Below are 21,203 nucleotides of genomic sequence, written 5' to 3'. Positions count from 1 at the left end.
CTCTAAAATCATGCAATCAGATAATCCCACAATAAAGTCTCATGCCATAGTCCAAATAAAGATTAATACAGTCCCAAAACAAATAATATAAATAAGTTTTAAATAAGTTTTAATGTACTTTAATAACAAAAACATCTTAGTTGCTCCTCCGAAAGTCATCCAAGTCCTAACCTTAGGGGTTATCTATAAAATCATAAAACTAATGAGTGAGCTAATAAGCTCAATGTGAGTCTTAACTCCAAAAAAACAATAATAGATAGTAAATAAAGCATTTAGGCCAATGAATATACAGATATTGCAAACAATACAGAATTCACAATTTATGTCATTCATGAGTATGTCAATGCAGTATTTTCAGAAAAGTTCCTACCCAACTTCGCTACACACCATAGTAAGAGCTCCCCAGAGCTTATCCAACCAATAACACACTAGTTTGTGGACAAGCCACCAGTATTGTAGATAAACTACTAGAAATGTCGACAAGCCACCAGTATTGCAGATAAACTATCGATATTATGGATAAGCCACCAGTATTGCAGATAAACTGCCAGTATTGTGGACAAGCCACCAGTATTGCAGACAAGCTGCCAGTAATGTGAACAAGCCATCAATGTTGCAGACAAATTGTCAGTACCTCCTCCTTACATAATCATCTCAACCCCGATGTAGTATGACATGCTTTAACAATAACAGAACCAGTACAGCAAGCATGATTTGAACATGTGATTAGTGGAGAAAATAGTAGGCATGATTTATCATGCATTTAGTATTTCAATATCAATAAACATGATTTTATCATATAATCGATTTAAACAGAAACAATGGCATGTCTTCAACATGTAGTCAGATTTATCATTCTCAGTGGACATGGTTTGTCATGCTATCAATATCAATAACAAAGTAGTGGCGTGCTTTAATATCACAAAACATGCGAAACATTACCAAGTCATATAATAATATACATATCTGGCAACACGGATTTCTCAAATCAAAGGCACTTACTTATAATCAATCCTAATATAGGATTTAGCATTCACCAAGAATACTTAATGTAATTTCAGAGCAGATTTAAACGATTATTATTATACAAAAATATATAATGTTTATGGACAAATCATTCATAACTTTACTTGGTTAAAACCCACACCTGGAATAAAGTTCCACGGTACTAAATCTAATCCACCACACTTCAATGCTACAGATCTAATCAAATCTGCATTGATCTAATCATGACATAATGGTACCAACACCAAAACACTCATGTTAGTTTCAGTTATAGCCCTATATAGTTCTCTTATGAAATTGAGTGAGGAATTTACTCTATTACTTGTTCGAACGGAGATCTAAGTACTTCCCTTGCATTAAGGCAAATCCAAGTGATCCGGATTGGATCCTTCATGAAAACATATTATACATAAATTAGACAATAGATTCGGCTCACTTAAAGAAAAGAAAGAATTGACATTAGATGAGCCATTCCTCACTTACACTATATCGAGCTAAATCAGAGATCTTTTGATGTCAACGGAAAACTTGAGTGGAGGGTGGTATAGATACTATAGAGAAAATTAAAAATAAAGAGTATAAAAGTAAGAATATTATTTAAAAAATTAAAAAGAATAGGAGTGACAAGGATTTGGTTATGACCAATGAAATGAGGAGAAGAAATAAATAGAGAAAAACAAGTGGCGGCGACGACAGCGGCAATGGTGGTGATGGCAGTGGTGCAGTGGCGGCAATGAAAGAAAATATGGGAAGAATAGTGGTGCAACGGTGGTTAAAGGTGGTTAAAGTGGTGGCCAAAAAAAGATGGTGGCACAAGTGGTGGAGAAGTGAAAAGGGGAGAGAATAGAGGAAAAAATGAAAGAAAAACAAAATAGGTGTTTTCTTTAGCTACTAGGGACGGCAAGGATAGTCAAAAGGGGAGAAAAATTGGAAAGGAGGAAAACAAGAGGAAGAAAAAGGAGGAAAGAAATCAATGGGTTGACAACTCATTTGGGCGGCAAAAAGAGTTGACCAAGGGTGTGCCGAAATTAAAAATAAAATGTAAAAAAAGGGACTCAAGCTCAATTCTCAATGATAACTATGCTTGTTCTTAACCATTAGGCTAACACTCAATCTTGTTTAAAAACTAATGATAACTAAATTTAAATGGGGCGTAACAGGTACCAATACTTAGACCCTAGGCACAGATACATAAGCCCGTAGACAGGGCCACTACACTATTTTGACCAGTTTGAGTCCTCTGAGGCTTGTACATGACCCAAAAAACAACGTTTCTAACCTATTTTAAGTTTATTTTAAAGCCTTCAAATATTTTTAAATTATTTTCATGATTTTATTTAAATTGTTTGAAATTTTAATTTACAGTTAAATCTTGCATATCTCCACCTGAAAGACCCTAATTTAAGTCGATAAACCCCAAACACTTGGTTTGCAATTTAAATAGGTCTTAACATGTATTCAATGACCCAAAATATTTTCAAATTTTATTTTATCCTTTCTCAAATGTTATAAAATATTTTACAAAGATTTCATAATACTAAATTAAGTTTTATTAAAGGAATTTTTTTTATTTAAGCATGAAAGTGCTCCAGTAGCACCTCTTACTCATATTGTACATTGGGATGGGTAATGGGTGTTATAGTCATCCCTTGTCTTGCAATGCCATGTAGCTAACAATAAGGGGGGTTTGCATGATCAGGAGATTGGCCAGGTGATAAGACTGTTACAAGTCAATTGTTGTCATATAGCATGATGTGTGATTTGCTTTGGTATTCTCGTCTTAGGGGTTGTACAAAGTTGGTCGCTTAATGGTTCCCATGGGAGTTGCATGGTGGGTCATCCCCAATCTAGTTTATATAGGGTGCAACGGGGGTCATTTGTGGGTTGTCCTAAGCGAGGGATTGTTACGGATGATCCCCAAGGAAAGGTTGTATGTAAATTGTTCCCCGTGGAAAGTTGTTTGCAAGTTGCTTGATATCTTGCTACATGTGGTTTCTTGTAAAGGTATAACATAAAGCATTCAAATTAGTCCTTCACTTATAGGATAGTGATTTTGGTATGGCACATTCTCCGATGCTTCATTGCTAGATAGTTTTTTAAATTACTTTTAAATTGAATTCTTTTGATAAGAGAAAAAAATAAATAGTTATTAGAAAGAAGTTTCTTGTTATTTTAATTGAATAAATGTGAGTACAAAACAACACATTCCCCTCTGATAAGCACTTGTAGATATATTAAGTAGATTTATGATGTCAAAATTTAGAGATTGAAAAATTGAATTCAACTAAATTAACAAAATCAATTATTTATTTGGTTCGGCATATACTAAAAAAATGGAGATTCAAGGAAGAAGTGAATTGGATGGGAAGCTCTGATACTAAAAACAATTGTGTTATATACAAAAATGGAAGATAATGAGAACCTTTTTCATCAGAATTAGTGGTAGGTATTGACAATGGAGATGTTGGCACTCAACTTATTTAGTTAATTATTAAAAAAAAACAACCATAACCATTTCTGCTGCATAAGTAATGTGTAGCGTGTTGAATAGTCATGCATTTCGTTCTCACCAATATTTATTTTATTTTAATGAATCAAACATGACTAAAACTATCAAAAACTTATCTAACCGCAAAATATATAGCTGCTTGTGTAAACACCATGTCCTATGAAGACTTCTTTAATATATTAGTCCAATCCTGTCCCATTTTTCCAGCACCATTCAAGAGATTTAAGAATAAAAATAAAATCCAAATTAAAGTCCGAGGTAGTCTCCCATCAATTTACTCACCCCTAATGTGTCTTCCTCATATTTAACCAAAATTTGCATTAAAATTTAATTCCGTAATTTATATTTAAAAAAGTTTAAACTTGCACGGTTATTGAAGCCGCTGAAAATAAAATGTACTTGAACAAAAATAATTAGTAGAAGCAACAAGTAAGGTCAAATTCATAGAGACCGATAGGAATTCAACTAAAATAAATAAAATAAATAAGAGGATTTTGTTTAAAGAAAGACTTAAAAATTAAGATTAAGATTTGCTTCTAGCCAAAGTAAATTCTCTGTTTCATCATTGATACAAAAATAAATTTCAATCTTCTTTAATAAATTGGTTATAGTTACCCTAAAATAAATATTTAACAAACTTGAACAATTGTAATTAAATCAGAAAATATGCAAATACCAAAGAGTAAAGAAAGATTAAAAGCAATTCAATCCCACAAACTTATAAAATCAAACTTTGGATATTACTTCAACTAGAAAAGAAGGTTTAGAAACCCATAAAATTAAACTAAGAACGGCTAAGTTTAAGTCCCCTAATCTTAATTTAATAATGTCTATTATAGGACAAAAATAATATGATGGAGAAAATACAAAAGTGCCCTTAATTAAATAAAGTAGTAGTTTTTTAGGTTTCTTGACAATTTCCGCACCAAACTTTCCGAACACTTTTTAGTGCCTTCCTAACGTTTTGGGGCTTTATCTGTGAAATAGTTTTAAATAGATCTTTCAAATTATGGGCCTAAAACGAAAATCTATAGTGCAAGTTATGGCCAAAATACTAAAATTACATTGTGTTAAAAGTTCGAACAGTAAAAACTTGCCAAAAATAAACTTTAAGCTCATTTTTCTCCAATTATTCCCTAAATCAATAATAAATAATCTGTAATTAATATAATTAAAAACATAAATTACATAATTCAAAAGGAGAAATATCACAAATAATACAAAAATGCACTTATTAAATCTCTTTACTTATCAGATTTTTAAATTGCAAAACCAATTGTTAACCATATTAATTAAAAAAAAGTCAAAGTTCATAACATCATTTATCTATTACAAACAAATAATTTTTTTTTATTTCAAAATATCATACCCCAAATCTAATCTAATTTTGGCATATTGGTCAGGTGCTAATCATACCCTTAAAGGTTGAAATTTGGCGAAGTGGACTTTTCTGAATCTGAAAATCACTAAGATTGACATCTACAAAGCATTTTACAGAAATTGTACAAGAATAAGTATTACAGTCATCTTCAAAGCATTTTCCAATGAACTATGATAAAGAATGCTAAGACGACTTCAATTGTGTTTTAATATTAGACCTCTCTTTTTCCCCCAACAACATTAACTGCATCATCTATAGCTTGAAAGAATGTTGCAATCTTGTATGTGAAAAATCCCACCAACATTGGAATCAATTCTAACTGCATATATCCATATTCTGGGACAAGGATCCTACACCCATCACAAACACATCCGTTGTCAGCATGGTTTAACATGGGATTTCCATGCTAGGCAAACCACAGAAACTCGAGAATGCTTAGATAACGTGCTTACCCATTCCAACGATTATAGATCATGACCAATACAACAGGAACTAGTAGCCTTGGCTGTGCGACTGCCCCCCTGCAAGCAAAGCTCAAAATGAACTACAAGGTGAAATCCAGTCACTTTAGACTAGGATGGAACAAATGTGGAAAGATATACAGAGCAATTTCTGCTGCTTCCAGGTTAATTCTATTGACACTGCACATAAAGGCTTGCTCTCGGCACGTATGGGACAGCATATTGTGACAATGCTCCAAAAAGCAAGTAGCAACCAACTTCCATTACATCACTTAAGTGAAATCAGTTATTACATGCAAACAGAATAGCTTAAAGCCTAATTATAAGAAAAGTACAAAACCATAACAGAGGAAACATGGATCAAGATGGTACAATTAAGAAGAAAGACACCTCCTCTTGTTCTGTTTTGCTACCACTATTTGTCTCTACTTTAAGAACGAATTTATTTCCGAACTTGGATCAGACATTCTACCTTAGGTATATTAATAATCAAAATACCTCTAATGAGTATCTTTGCAGTCAAAACAAATTCTCTAGTTCTATTTTGCTACCAACGTTATGGCTTCTTGGAACATACACTCTAATTGAATACATTAACATGTGCACGCTGCCTACTTGGAATAACACTCAATAATTCAATTTAATAAAATTCTTGAAGTAATTTCTTACATGCACAGAACCTTTATCTCGTCCCCAGCCCCCTCCCCAATCTTCCCAACACTCAAGGAATTTAGCAGATTCAATGTTTTAGCAAGAGAGTATCTTCTTGGAACATGAAAAAGTAATCTGTCATAGGGCTGGCAATGGATATTGTAGATTCAGATATCTACAGGTATCCAATTTGTTTTTTTTGCCGATTCAAATAATATTTGGATTTGGACATTATGATTATTATTCGGAGCGAATATGGGTATTAACCATCAAATATCCATCATTCAATCTGCTATACTTATGCATTACTTATGTGGATAATGAATTTGGGTATTCGAATCTTTTATTTAGATAATGGATTTCAATATCTTAATGGAGATATTGACTTATACAATTCAACTATTTACACAATAATGTTATTTAATTCAGATTCAAATTTGAGTAATATCATATTTAATGCAAATAATAAACAGATATGGATTCTAAAAGAGTTGTGCAGACATGATTACAGGATATTATCCTCTAGAGACCCATCAAATATATATAATGACTTAGTTCTCATTTGATAAATTGAAAAATTAAGAGTTGAACTTAAGTTATAAAATCTTGGTATATTACTTAAAATTAAGTAGAAAATGTATTAGACTGTTTGATAAATGTAAAAGTTGAATTATAAAAGTTTTTATTTTACATTTTAATCCTTATTTTTTTAAACATTTCACATTTTTTAAACAAAGCTAGATTTTAAACGTAAACCTTTAAAGGATAATATAATGTTAAGAGAAAATAAATACTAAGTAGCTCTTTATCTACTTATCGTTTTCCACACTTTTTTATAGAAAAATTCTGTGAGATGATTTTTGTTATGGATTATCAATCGTGTTTAAACAACTTAAATCACTGAAATTATTAATTTTCAATTGATTTAATTTTTTTCAGCAAGTTATCGAACAAGCCCTTAGTAAAAACTGAACATACCAGTGTCAAACACACACCTGTATCTGACACTAACACCTGATATTCGAGTAACATAGTTAACTACCAATGAAATTATGGTCGCTGAGTTAACCAGTTAAGCATGTAGTCATATTGTTCAATGTGGTGCAAAGGATATCAAAACAGTGCAGAAGATTCCACCAGAAAGTTAAGTAAAGATTGTAAGCATCTCAGCGTTAAGGAATAACAAAATACTTACTTCATAACCCCCTTTGCTCCTTCTGCTAGCGAATCCACACTACTTCCCAGCATACGGATATACACCAAAGAACCAAGCAACCCAGCACCAAAGCTGCAGTCAGGAATAATGGAAAGGCTTCAAATATAATGGAGAGAACAATGATCTCTTAATTTTAGAATTTTAACCTCAACAACATAAGCTTGAACTATAAAATTAATATACCTTTTCCACCTATACTCACAACTAAACGAGCTTTATCAGTTCAAAAGGGATTTCCACATAAAGCAAGTTAGTGGTGGCATGATTTCGTTGAAATTAGTATATAAGTGCATGGTGGCATGATTTCGTTGAAATTAGTATATAAGTGTATATTAGGATCGAAAAAGCCACAAAATGCATAAATAACAAATATTATCCTTAAATTTTAAGCTAAGTTCTAATCCGATCATAAGGTTCGAATTTCAACACTTTCAAAAGTGGTTGAAACACTTTTTAACTGGTCCAGTTTGATTACCATTAAATAGGGTAACAAAAAGAAAGCCATGCAAGATCCTATGTAGCTCAATATTATTTTCGCCTCTCTTCTCTTCTATATTGTTTACCCTAACCAATAGAAGGAATATGATGTGGATGCTTTTATTGGAAAACAATATTAGAGAAGGAATAGAAAAGGGAGACGGCAGCAATTAGAGTTTTAATTTTATTTATTTTCTTTATTATATAGAGTTTTAATTTTACTTATTTTCTCTATCATATTAGGTTTTTATTTCCTTTATAAACTCTAGTCTTGGTAGTCAAAAGTTAGGAATTTCAAGCAATTATTCTATAAAAAAAACGTTATTTTTGGAAGGGATTTAGTCAAGGACGAATCTGCCTCTTTGAGTAACCATAGATCAAAGTAATAATTCTTCCTCGTCTAGACCTGTGAGCCCAAGGCTCATAACAACTTTGTATCAGAGCCTTCAGTTGTGGGTGACAAAGAGACTTTGGCAGCCAAGTTGAATGCTTTCATGGAACAAATAGCTACAAGGCAACGAGCATTAAAGGAGCAAATGGCGGTGTTATCTCTTTCAATCCAAAAGATAGCAAAAGGGTATTCAAAGAAAAATAGTGAAGAACAGAGCAACAGCGGAGGCAAAAAAAGGTATTCAAACTTGCAACAAGGTGGGTGCATGGTGCCACGATACTCTAAAATGGAATTTCCCACTTATGATAGTGTTGGAGATCCTATAGGGCAGCTGAAAATATGCAAGAAATTCTTTAGCAATCAACGGGCTAACGAAGAAGGCAAAGTAGGCTTAGCTGCATTCCATCTCTTAGGAGAGGCGCAACTGTGGTTTGATCAAATGGAAGAAGAGGAGGCAGATCTTATTAAGGACACTTCAAAGAGTATTGTCATGTGAGGTTTGGGCCACCTATGAGTAATAATGCCTTGAAGGAACTTGCCAACCTGAGACAAACTGGAATCGTAGAGGAATATCAACGCCAATTTTAATCACTATTGGCCAAGACTGTTGATCTTAAACCTCGACAACAAGTAAACCTTTTTACTGTCGGGTTGGTAGAGGAATTTAGAATTGATATTGAGATGCAACAATCGGAAAACCTTAGAGTTGCAATGAATATGGCTCAAGCATTGGAACGTAAACAAAAGGTCTCTTCCAAACTGTCGTCTTGAACCATCCTAAACTGGCCAACTTCCCAAAACACTGCAGCAAATGAATCATTCCAACAACTAAGAGCATTGCAAGGGGAAGGGGACAAACAACAGAACCAACAGGGAACAACGACAAAATAGGTTCTTCCACACCATTTATTAAGAGATTGACACGGGAAGAAATGGCAGAAAGAAATCTAAGGGACGTGTTATAATTGTGATGAGTCTTGTTCCATGGGACGCAAATGTAAAAGGTTATTTTGGATAGAAGTACCAGATGTTGAAGGCAAGCAAGATGACAATGAGGTAGATGATTTTGGACAAAGTTGGAAGCTTATTCTGAATTTGAGCTTGAGGACAAGCTCAACTCCGTGAGGGGGAATACTGATGTGGATGCTTTTACTGGAAAACAATATTAGAGAACGAACAGAAAAAGGAGACGGCAGCAATTCGAGTTTTAGTTTTATTTATTTTCTTTATTATATCAGGTTTTTATTTGAGTTTTAGTTTTACTTATTCTCTATTATATTAGGTTTTTATTTCCTTTATAAACTCTGGTCTTGGTATTTTATGTCAATTAGGACTCTTTCCATTGTTATTAATAGTCTATAAAAGGCTGCCAATATGAAATAAAGAAGGTAAGCAACTATTTTATCAAAAAAATTTTGGAGGTTTAGTCAAGGACGAATCTGCCTCTTTTAAGTAACCATAGGTCGAAGCAAGAATTCTTCCTCGTCTAGACCTGTGACTACATCTTACGCCAAGGCTCATAACAGAATATGAATAAATGCTAATTTGTTATGTACCCTCACAAATTCACCAGTGCTAGAATTCATAATCAGCAATTCTCCCTTCTCAATCACTATATGCGAAATGATAAATGTAGCTCTGAGGTTCAGGTTCTAAATAATGGTTGCCATGGTAGCCTATAGTAGTGGGTAGCTGATATGCTAGACTGTTTCATATGACCAGGTAACAAAATATTAAAACAGAAAAACGAGAAAAGGAGAGAATTAGATGTAGAGAGATGCTACAGAAAGTCAAATACCAGAAGCAACCACTTATTAGTTAAAATTTCTAATCACATTAGGAATACCGGAGCGGAGAGGGACAGGTAAGAATGTTCTGAATAATGTATTGAATTACTAAAACAAATACAGAAAGGTACAAACCTAGCAGCAACTTCAGGAGAGTAAGAAACATATGCTGAGACTAAACCAAAACCGCCAATAACCAAGGTGAGAACTTGCATCTTCTTTTTCAACTGCAACAGGAATTCCAAAAGTTATAAATAGAATAGAATTCTTAACAAATCTCTTATCACATATACAAACAGAGAGAAACTGTAACAAATGAGATGAAGAGATCATAAGCTACTAAGCCAACTACCTTATAGTACTGCTCCCTTGATTGAGCAGCCAGTACTTCAGGGTCTCCTTGAGGCTGTCGCAGTTCCCGAAGCATCACACCCTAACAGTAGAACAAAAACAGAATCAGAATATGCAAAATGGAAGTATCCTTCCATATGGCAATGGCAAGAATCAAATCAACATCTATTTTTGAACCAAAGTCAAATGTGGGCTTCAAAGTCTAAAATATCCAATACTGTGTGTTTTCTTGATCAAAGCTCTATTAATAACCAGCGGGTGGAACATGTAATATAACTTACACTGCCACCTGTTGAAGCCTTTGTTGCTTTATCCCACTTCTCTTGTTCATGCCGTGTTGGTACTAATTTCCATTTGCGCGACATGCTGCCACAGCTCTGCTAGTCATTTTGTTCCAATAAATGAGATTAGAAAAATTGCAGTAATTACAAAGAAAATTCAAATGGAGCAACAAGTTGTGATGGGAAATAAAGACCATTGTCTTACTTGAGTTGAAGTTTCAACAGCCTGTTGTAACAAAGGCTTTGAAGGTGTTGCAAGTTCCTTGCTCAGATCGACTTCCAGACTATTTATATTCCCAAAATTTCAATTACAAACGAATCAATAAAACCAGCAACAAAAATGGAAGAAAGAAACATGCAGAGGAAATAAACCGCGTTGCTTGAAGGCACAAACCTGTCAAGGCTCATGACTCGATTTAAGCTTAAAAATCCAGAAGGCTCTTCCTGTTCACACCAAGCCATATGAACTGAGTTATATAACATAAAGAATGAGCAAGATAAGATAGTAATCCGACCCAATTACAATAAACTTATCAGATCAGCACAAATATACACAAATGGTATTCCAATTGAGATATCAAATTACAAAAACACAGAAAAAAGCATAAATATTGACAAAAAAAAAGAACCCCATAGTGAGAAGAAGACAATTAAATGGAAAGAAGAAACAAAATTGGAGCTTAACAGGAGAGGATTGAAGAGAAGAGTCTTCAGAAGCAGGGTCCTGAATTAGCTTCTTCATTCTACCAACGAAGTCTTTGTTCCAAATGAAGTCATCAGAAGTTAAAGGGTCGTCCTCTTCGCCACCCCAGTACTTGCGAAGCTTGGTGGTTGTGGGCGGTCCGCCATAATCCCCTGGAGCCAGACCTGTAGACCATTTAAGCGGCTTCTTCTTGGGCAATGTGACTTTGGTCGGCCTGGGGTTGGGTGTTGGCTGTTCTTGAGAGATTGTTGCTGTTGTTGAAGTTAGTCTCAATGATATATGGTTTAGTACAGCCATTCTTAACCAAAGCGAAGAGCTTTCTCACTTCACCTATGAAACTGAATATTTCACTAGGGAAAAAAGTTTGAAGAAAATAAGAACAAAATATCTAGTTTAGTTTTTGTCTAATTGTGTCCATTGATTTTCCACACAATTCTCCCAATTTTATTGTTAAATTATTGTTTTTAAAAAATTATTAAAAAATAGCTAACTTTAAAGTCTATATAATTTGGTAGATGAATTTTAATTTGATATCATTCTCTCAATTAAATTTTAATTTTAATTCAATTATATATATTTAAAAAATAAATATATTAATTTATTTTTATGGTCGAATAAATATAATTATTTGTATATATAATATATAGACGTAAAATGGAGTGACAATAATAATGATTTAAATAATTTAAGAAAATTAGATCAATTCAAAATTTAAAATCAAAATTTATTCGACATTAGCATAAACTAATGTGTAATTTTGATATTTATTTTTTAAAAATATTGTAAATTTTTTCTTTTAAAAAAGTGATGTTCCACGTTAAATAATGAATTCATTGTGTGACATATGTAACACTTTATAATATTAGGAGAAAATAGATTGGATTGTCAATATTAACTTTATGTAAAAATTTTACACATAAAAATTCGATCGGAGATTTTTACTTTTAAAATTTAAAGTGTGACACCACCATCTAACATAACAAACCACTTTAGGTTAAAAAAAATTAAGACTATATCCATATGTCGCATTAATTTTTTATATTATAAGAAAATGATGATATTTTAATTTCAATTTTTCTATTATATTTAAATCTGAGATTTAATTTTTATATTATAATTTACAATTAATCCATCTATAAATAAATTATATATAAAAGGAAAGCCGTATAAGATTGACACGTCCAATTAATTTTTTTTCAAATTATAAGAAAATGGTAATATTTTAGTTTTTTTATTATGTTTAAATTTGATATTTAATCTTTATATTTTAATTTCTAATATAATTTATTTTTTATAATTGTATAATATTATTAGTTAGTCTAAATTATTGTTAACTATTTAGATTAAAATATAGACGTGAAGTTTTACACACAAAAAAAAACTATTTTAACAAAAAAGATTTATTTTGATATTATGAGTTGGAATAAGTTTTAATTTTTTAATTATTTGCCGACGTGCCAAACAACATATCAGCATGAAGTATATGTGGCACACCACACATTACTGTTTAGTTGTCCCATCAGCTTAGTCATCACTTAACAATAGAAATGAATGAAAATTTTGACTAAAGAGTGTAAATTGCAATCTATCTTCTAATACATGAGGCCTTCATGATACTTTATCTAACCCTGACCTATCTTTTAATTCCATGTCACTTACATTAATTTTTTTTAAAAGGTCAAATAATTATTTAACATAATAAATAGATGGAAATTTTAATAGAATGGCCAGTTTGCACTTTTTTTTAACGTACGAGGGTTAATTTATCTTTCTCTTAGTAGAAGAGATAAAATTTAATCCGACTCCTAATACAAGAGTTCCTATAACACTTTTACTTAAGTTAGAATGAGTATTTTTAAGAAAATAAATAAATTCTACTTTAATATTTTAATCGGAAAAATTAAGATTTCAATTATTTAATTAAATAATAATGATATGTAAAAGAATCAAATTATTTCAAATTAAAATATAGATACTATTTCTCAAATTTAAAGATATAACCATAATTTAACTTTAAATATATATTATGCAATTATTTATCATCTAATGTAATAATAATCTAACAAAAAATCAACCCAACCTAATAATATTTTAGGCCAGTTGACAGACGAAAAATAAATGATGAGAAGGATAAAAGTAAATATTAATTTTTAAATTTGGTAATTTCTTTTTAATTTTATCTTGGATTTTTGTTCATACTAGATTTAAAATTTGACAATAATTTTAATATGATCTGAAAATTTAGGTTTCATTAAAGCATGATATAATATTTTGAGATTATGTTACATCATCAATTAAAGTTTTTTAGTTTATATAATTTATTAAAAAATTATAGACAATGATATAACATAATTTTATAATGTCACTTGATCACAATTTAATAGAATTCAAATTCAATGGTTAAATTAAAAAAAGTAACAGGTATAAAAGAATTTTTTTAAAAAAATTATATCTATTTTAATGTTATGTTTTTATATAATAATAGAAAATTAGGCCATGTTCGGTTGATTGTAATGGCTATCCATTACAACTCAATTTTGTGGGCCCACCACAAACCAATGTTTGGTTCATTGGAATGCCTATTACGGGTCTATTTCATTATAGGTTTATGCATGGAATAGGGGCATTCCTATTCCGTTTCATCCTCAATGAATACCTAGTGAATAGCTGACTTGTTTCCATTTTACCCTCCCATTTTCTCACCTCAAAAAAGCTCTCACTCGGCCTGATAGCCACTCTCATTAATCCCAACCTCCTTTGCTTCTTTCGTCTCTAGCCACTAGCATTCCTCCTTCAGGTGAACCTTTATCTCTTTCGTTATTCTTTTCGATTTCATCTATGGCCACTAGCATGCCTCTTATGGTTTTAGAAAAACTAGATAATATTCAAACCAACTCCTCAGCCATAAACAAAATTGATATCAATTTTTTTGAGAAAAAAGTGTGAAATAACTGAAAATGGTTTTAAGTTTGCGGAAATCCAACCACACCCTGCACCTTTCATCTACGGTGCCAACCAAATCAAAGGATCACACTACACGATTCCAAACTCAATTTTGCATCCACAATAACTTTTATTATTTGAGACACTGGTTGTGGAACTCTAAAAAAATTGTTGAGTATCTTTAATTAATATTTTAAAAAGAAATATTAAAATAAATAAAACACAATATAATAATTTTATGATTATTTATATATAAACACATGTCATGCATAAGTTATTCATGTATTTTATAAAAAAAAATTTCTCTAAATAACAACATATTAATTAAAATTATTTATCAAACAATATTTAGAAGATATAAACACATTAAAAATATAAGGTTAAACATAAATTTGGTACTTGAATTTGTCCAGTTCTTTCAGATTGGTTTTTACGGATTTTTTTTATCACAGATTGGTACCCGAACTATTTCTTTGTCAACTAGTTTGGTACTTTTTTTTAACACCGTTAAGTCCCAAACAAGTAACAATATCAGACAACGACACATGTCATTAGTGACATCAAATTAAAAATATATACAAAAATAATAAAAATGATTTTGCCCTGTTTCTTTTCTTTTTCAAATTCTTTTCTTTCCTTCTCCCCATTTCTCCTCATATTCTTCTTTTCTCCTTCTTCCTCTCTCAACCCTAGCCAGCACCTAGCCCATGCCACCATGATTGACCACTTTTTTGGCCCGAAAGTGGCACCTAATTGTTGCTCTCCATTCCCTCTTTTGAATGCTCCGAATAGATTTCTCGAAAAATTTCTCAAAAGCCAAAAAATGCATTCAACTTTTGAACTTCTCTAACACTGATTTAAAAATTTGATTGTTGAATCATCTTATAACTTTGACCATTACTTCTCTTTGGTATGATGAACTTCACTTTTCAAATCTCTCAAATGGGTTTAAAAAAGCTGACATTAAAAATCCAAAACATTGGGTTTGCTATGTTTGATGGGTTGGCTATTACAGCCATGGTGGTTGGTATTTCGCCCTTTGTCGAATCATTTTCTACACCCATGGGGTCTAAGGGTCTTAGTATTATGAAGGATTGAAGGGTTGGTTGATGGGGGTTAGGAGTTGATGATTCAAGTACCTTAGATTCTATTGTTGTAGTTTCTTCTAAGCAAACAAAATTGTTGTAGATTTGGGGTTTTCTTTTTTCACAATTCCAAATTTGAGTTTTTTTTTTGTTTTGTTTCTTGATATTCTAATTGATTTTGGGATTAAATGAGTGATGTTTTCCCTTTTTTGTTGAATATTGGTCTTAGTGAGTTACATGGCCTGGCGATACGGTCGTGTAGCTCAACTTCGAATAGGCACACGATCTACGACACGATCGTGTGGCACTATTTCGAATACACTCGTGTGCGAACGCACAAGCTGAGACACGACCATGTGTCCCTACTTCGAATGTTCACACGATATGGGCTATGCCACACAGCCATGTGACCCCTGTTTCCCAAATTTTTTTATAGTTTTCCAAAATTTTCCATTTTGATTTAAATTGATCCCGGATTGCTTTTAAATTATTTTTAGGGCCCCGAAGGCTCTATTTAAGGCCCAAATGTGTATGTTTGGTATGATTGCAATGAGTATTGGGAAGTATGCTTAAGTTGAATTGTTGTATAGTTTTGAAGTTAATTGTTCTGATTTGTATGATAATGCTCCATAACCCTAATTTGGCGACGGAGACGGGTTAGAGGTGTTTACTCTTTCACTGATTTGCACCAAAGTGTAACTTTCCATTCATATCCAACATGTTCATATCTTGTCTACTAGGACATTTATATTTTCTTTTTCATTACTATCGTTTATCAATTAATGACATATAAGATTTTACACTATTTACAATTTAGTCCTTATTTTCTTACAAATCAATGTTCATTACTTTTACTTTAATATCACTTAAAACTAAATTCAGTATCATAAACAGTTCACTTATATATATCGTTACACTTGAATTTGTTAATTCAAAGTCTTAGTACACTTATTCACTTTTATATATATAATTTTCAATTTAGTCTTTCTTTTTTCAATATGAAATTCAAGAATCACATGGAATTCACTTAAATATCACTTTAATATGACTTAGAATTAAATTTAAATGTTTCTATTTCACACTTCTAATTTTTACACTCTTTCAATTTAGTCCCCTTACATCAATTTCACCACTTTTAACTTTACAATCATTCCAATTTAATCCTTGCTAACGTTTAATTCAATAACCCTATAAATTCATTTCAATATCAATTTATCATACTTTGTCACTTATTTACTCTATCTACTAATCATGATTTAATATCACTTACTATACTTACTTTATTAATTTCATTTAATTACTAATTATATCACATCTCACCTTGTATTTTCCTAACTTAGGAATACTTATTTACTTCTTTCTCGACACTTTTACATATTATTCAATTCAGTTTCATGTCCTATACATTTCATAATGGTTTCCACTTCCACTTATCATATCACATACATGTCAATTTCCTCATTCAAAATCTTATATTATTATTTCTTACTATTTAGCCCATTGTAGACTTAAGAGAACTCATAGGATTTTGTAACAACCCGGTACAGTGGTGTCGAAAAGTACTGCTTCGAGTTTTATTTTAATGAATCGAGTCTATAAATAATTAATAAAAATATTTACTGAGTTATGCTATAAATGAATTGAATCGAGGATAAGTAATTTAGTTTATTTGAGTATTTATTGTAACAGCCTGTTTTCAGTGAAATCGGAATAGTAGTTTCGGGACCACAAATCTAAGTCCATAAGAAAAATTATTTTAAAATTTTTTTATGGTCTACCATATGATAGGAATATCTTATAAAAATTTCGTTAAGAAAATTTTACTGATTACATGTTTAATTGATAAAATGATCAAATTGCATGAAATGCAAAAGTTGAGTTCTAGTAGCTATAAGTATCAAATAGTTATGGAATTCAAAATTTGAGATCCTTATATGACAAATAGACCATTAAGAGGAGTTAGTAGATAAGTATGATGATTCAACCATGGAAAATTAAATAAAGAAAATGACTAAATTAGAAAGTGGAAATAATAAAAGATGATAAATGATTAAATAACAAAATATCATCTTTTTCATCATCTTTCCCAAATTATTTTACATGGAAACCCTAGTCAGAAGAGCTTGAAGGTAGTAAAATTATTTGGCTCAATTAGATCCGGATAGATCAAATACGAAATCAAATCGTGGAAAAGAAAAAGTGTCGGATTAGTAGAGTTTTCGTACACGAACAATTGTCGAGGTAAGTTCGTGTAACTAAATTGAGAATTCATATGTGCTAATTGAATTGTATGTATGTGATTGTATTGTTGATATGTATATGAAATTAATCGCATATTCGGCAATGCCCGACAAACATTAAGTCTCGATTGAATAATGAATTTTGATGGATACAGGATTCCCGTATTGGTTGTGGTCATACATATGTTGCGGACACACCATAGCTCGAAAGAGCGTCCCGTTATTAGCTCTCATGAGCATCCTATTATTAGCCCTTTCGAGCTTCCCGTTATATGAATCTTACGAGCTTCCCGTTAATAGCTCTTCGGAGCGTCCCGATTGGTTGTGATTCTGTATGTGTTGTAGACACACCACAGCTTTTATGAGCGTCCCAATATATGACTCTTTGTGAGCTTCCTGATTAAAGGCTCTTTGTGAGCTTCTTGATTAATGGCTCTCCGGAGCTTTTCGATATAGCTTGCTTGAACTTCCCGATATATGGCTATCTAGAGCTTCCCGATTAATGGATCTTCGGAGCTACCCGTTATTGGCTCGCATGAGCTTCCTAATTATGGCTATTATTAGCTTCCCGTTATATAGCCCGTATAAGCTTCCCGTTACATGGCTCATATGAGCTTCCCATTATATGGCTCGAGAGAGAGCTTCCCGTTTATGTGCTCACATGAGCATTCCCAAATATGAATTGACGGATTACAGATTTGTACACTTTGAGTGTACTACCTGGGTATCCATCGATATTTTAAATGATTCAACGGACAAAATCCTGATATGAGAAAATAAATGAATTCAAAGAGAATCATTACATGTATATACATGAAGTATATGGAATTGATATATGAATACAAGAAGTGGAAAGTTATGAACATGAAAACTTGATATTGTTAAGCTCATACATGTTCCTTGACATTTATATGAAATATGTGTCTAACATGGTTGATGAGGATATGTGCTAGGGCTTTTGGCCATCTTGTTTGAGTATGCTTTATATGCTTATCTTAATTATGATTAAATGGCAAGTTAAATTTCATGTTATACGAACTTACTAAGCAATAAATGCTCACTCTGTTTTATTTCTCTTGTTTTATGGTATTAGGAGCTCGTAAAGGTTGGAAGTTGGTCGAAGCTATATCACACTATCCATTGACCCAATTCAGTATAAATAGTAAATTACTTTTGGTTATAATGGCATGTATAGGTTAACTAGCCAATGTTAATATGATTTTGGTTGTAACTAGCCATTAGAATGGTTTGTGATGAACATACTTTGATATGTATGTAAATGGCCTTATCATGTTTAATGTGTGCTAGTATGGTTGGATGATGGATAATTTATAAACACGTTGATGGTTGGTTTGAAATTGGTAAATTAGGTACAAATGAGTTTATATATTATAAGGTCAAGTTGGTAAGTAAAGATTCTTGAATGGATGTGGTAAGATGTTAAGTATAAAGCTTGATTTTGGTTGGATTTGAATGTCTTTTACTAGCTTGAGAACATATTTAAGTGTTTATGTAGGTGGAAGGTAAATTTGAGTGAGAAATATGGCTTGGAAATGACATTTCGTCCACACGGGCGTATGTCTCAACCATGTGTGACACACGGCCTAGCACATGGGCGTGTGTTTCGGGAGTGTGTCCCCTACATCTTTAAAATTCAAAACAAAATACTCAGGATTTTTCACACAACCTGGTACACGGGCGTGTGGTCTAGTCGTGTGACCCCTGCACCTATTTAATACAAATTTTCATGTTTACACGGCCTAGCACACGGGGGTGTAACTTGGCCATGTGACCCAAGTCAGAGAGTTACATGAGTACAGACACAGGCTAGGACACAGTCGTGTGCCCTATTTCGAATGCCCACATGGCTTGAGACACGGGCGTGTCTTTTGGTCGTGTAAGCCACAGGCCTGACCACACGAACGTGTGTCCCCTGCACCTTGGAAAAATTTTGAGATTTTGCAAAAAATTCTCTGAGTACCCGATTTAGTCCCGACTTGATTCTAACGCATGTTTTGAGTCTCGAGGGCTCATATAAAGGACTTTATGAATAATTTCTGACATGAATGTTAAATTATATGAAATTTCTGTATTTGATCTGTATATTCCAGTAATGCTCCGTAACCTTGTTTCGGCGACGGATATAGGTTAGGGTTGTTACATTTACTCTAATCCTAGGATTAAATTGTAAATTTAGATCACTATAAATTTTAATTGGAAAATAGTTAAAGGGATTAAAATTGCTAATAGCCCAAAAATTTTGGATGGCAATAATGTAACACCCCCAACCTGTATCCCTCGCCGGAACCGAGTTACAGAGCATTATCGGAGTTTACAGATCAAACAGACAGAAATTTCAAACATTTCATATCATCAAAACAAGTCATCAAAGCATCATTTTAATCCAAATTATAAACATACCAAATCCAAATCAATTTGCCTAGTTCATGAGCACTTAAAAATAGAATTAAATTCACATGCACCTATCTAGATTTAGTTCAATTTATTATGCCATAATATGGCTTCAAAAACAAACACATATTTATATGTATAAAACCAACCAAAATTAAACTTATAACCTCATTTACAATCAAACCACAAATAACTATTATTTAGACACCCTAGGTACATGCCGACACAAAGGATAAACATCACCATATTTGAGTTTGGGATCGTTGTTGGATGCTGAATCAACAATCAAAAGTTAAGTACCTAACCTGCGGACGGGAAACAAAACCATACGCTGAGTATAAACTCAGTGGTATTTCTATTATTCGAATATTTAAAGATAAGAAATTAAAAATATACAATTGAAATATAAACACATATTAATATTTAATTATTACAACAACCATATCATATTTCATTTGTTTCAAAAATATCTCAATTCTCATACTTGCTATATAAATAGGTTTTCACAATTTATTTCATATTTCATTATACAATTGCAATATCCATTCCATAGTCATTTCATGAGTATATAACTCATATATTCCATATATTTGCAACATATTTCACATTCTATTTTCAATTCACTATTTCACTTCCATTTCTCATACCATACCATTTCAATATCAATTATAAAATTGATAATTCGAAGTTTGGCACCAGTTTGGCACCCAGTGCCTCATCAGATAATTCGAAGTAATAAATTGACACACAGTGTCTCATCGGTTAAACTGAAGTAAATTGGCACCCAGTGTCTCATCGAGTTAATCTGAAGTAGTAAATTGACACCCAGTGTCTCATCGACTCGAAATCAAAGAAATCCCTGAACTCTACCAATCCTATGGCATGCCATCTATATCCAACTTAGCCCGATACAGTTAATAGGGTTTCAATTCACTTTTCAAATACAACCAATATTCATTTTAATTCAAATAATCAATATATTCAATATATATATACCAATTCAATCAATATAAATTCAATAAATTCATCACATACTAAATCAATCCATTTCAATTGCAAAACACAATAATTCTCACCTCAACACTTACCATATACATTAAATTGAATTATAACAATTAACAACTAAATTCAGATTATAGAAATACAAACCAGAAATTCCGAGCTATTCCTCGTCGACTTTATCTATCCCCTTTTTAGTTGAGGATTCCGATACGATGTTAGCTACGAAATTAAAACAATTAAAATTCATCAATATAATACAATTCAATTTCATATTGCATATTTCAATTTTTACTCAACATTTGTCTAAA

The 21,203-nt window shown here is 32.0% G+C and overlaps 1 protein-coding gene across 3 annotated transcripts; it reads right to left on the bottom strand.

Annotated features, from left to right (window-relative positions):
* Positions 1-4,960: 4,960 nt before the first annotated feature.
* Positions 4,961-11,652, bottom strand: LOC107945683 (protein CONSERVED ONLY IN THE GREEN LINEAGE 160, chloroplastic). 3 transcript variants are annotated; one of them, XM_016879783.2, is made up of 9 exons: positions 11,196-11,652; positions 10,905-10,954; positions 10,716-10,794; positions 10,511-10,606; positions 10,231-10,311; positions 10,014-10,105; positions 7,203-7,295; positions 5,348-5,416; positions 4,961-5,245 (listed from the first exon to the last, which is right to left on the bottom strand). In XM_016879783.2, exons 1-9 carry the CDS (start codon positions 11,508-11,510, stop codon positions 5,107-5,109), a joined length of 1,014 nt encoding a protein of 337 aa, XP_016735272.1. In that variant the 5' UTR covers positions 11,511-11,652; the 3' UTR covers positions 4,961-5,106. The 3 variants fall into 3 exon arrangements, with proteins under 3 accessions (XP_016735272.1, XP_016735271.1, XP_016735273.1); XM_016879782.2 differs by having other exon boundaries at positions 10,511-10,609; positions 11,196-11,633; XM_016879784.2 differs by lacking the exon at positions 4,961-5,245 and having other exon boundaries at positions 5,347-5,439; positions 10,511-10,609; positions 11,196-11,627.
* Positions 11,653-21,203: the final 9,551 nt, after the last annotated feature.

The sequence above is a fragment of the Gossypium hirsutum genome, chromosome D12, assembly GCF_007990345.1.
Source record: "Gossypium hirsutum isolate 1008001.06 chromosome D12, Gossypium_hirsutum_v2.1, whole genome shotgun sequence".
In the NCBI taxonomy this organism is placed as follows: domain Eukaryota; kingdom Viridiplantae; phylum Streptophyta; class Magnoliopsida; order Malvales; family Malvaceae; genus Gossypium; species Gossypium hirsutum.
The sequence above is the reverse complement of the archived record's forward strand: the minus strand, read 5'-3'. Positions and strand labels throughout refer to the sequence as shown.

What these genes read in the sequence shown, in the direction of transcription:
- LOC107945683 (XM_016879782.2), bottom strand. Translation starts at nt 11,510, where the DNA reads ATGGCTGTACTAAACCATATATCATTGAGACTAACTTCAACAACAGCA. An exon ending in CAAGGGAGCAGTACTATAAG is followed by an intron (nt 10,106 to 10,230) that starts GTAGTTGGCTTA and finishes TTCCTGTTGCAG; the next exon opens with TTGAAAAAGAAGATGCAAGT. An exon ending in ATCTATAATCGTTGGAATGG is followed by an intron (nt 5,246 to 5,347) that starts GTAAGCACGTTA and finishes TGATGGGTGTAG; the next exon opens with GATCCTTGTCCCAGAATATG.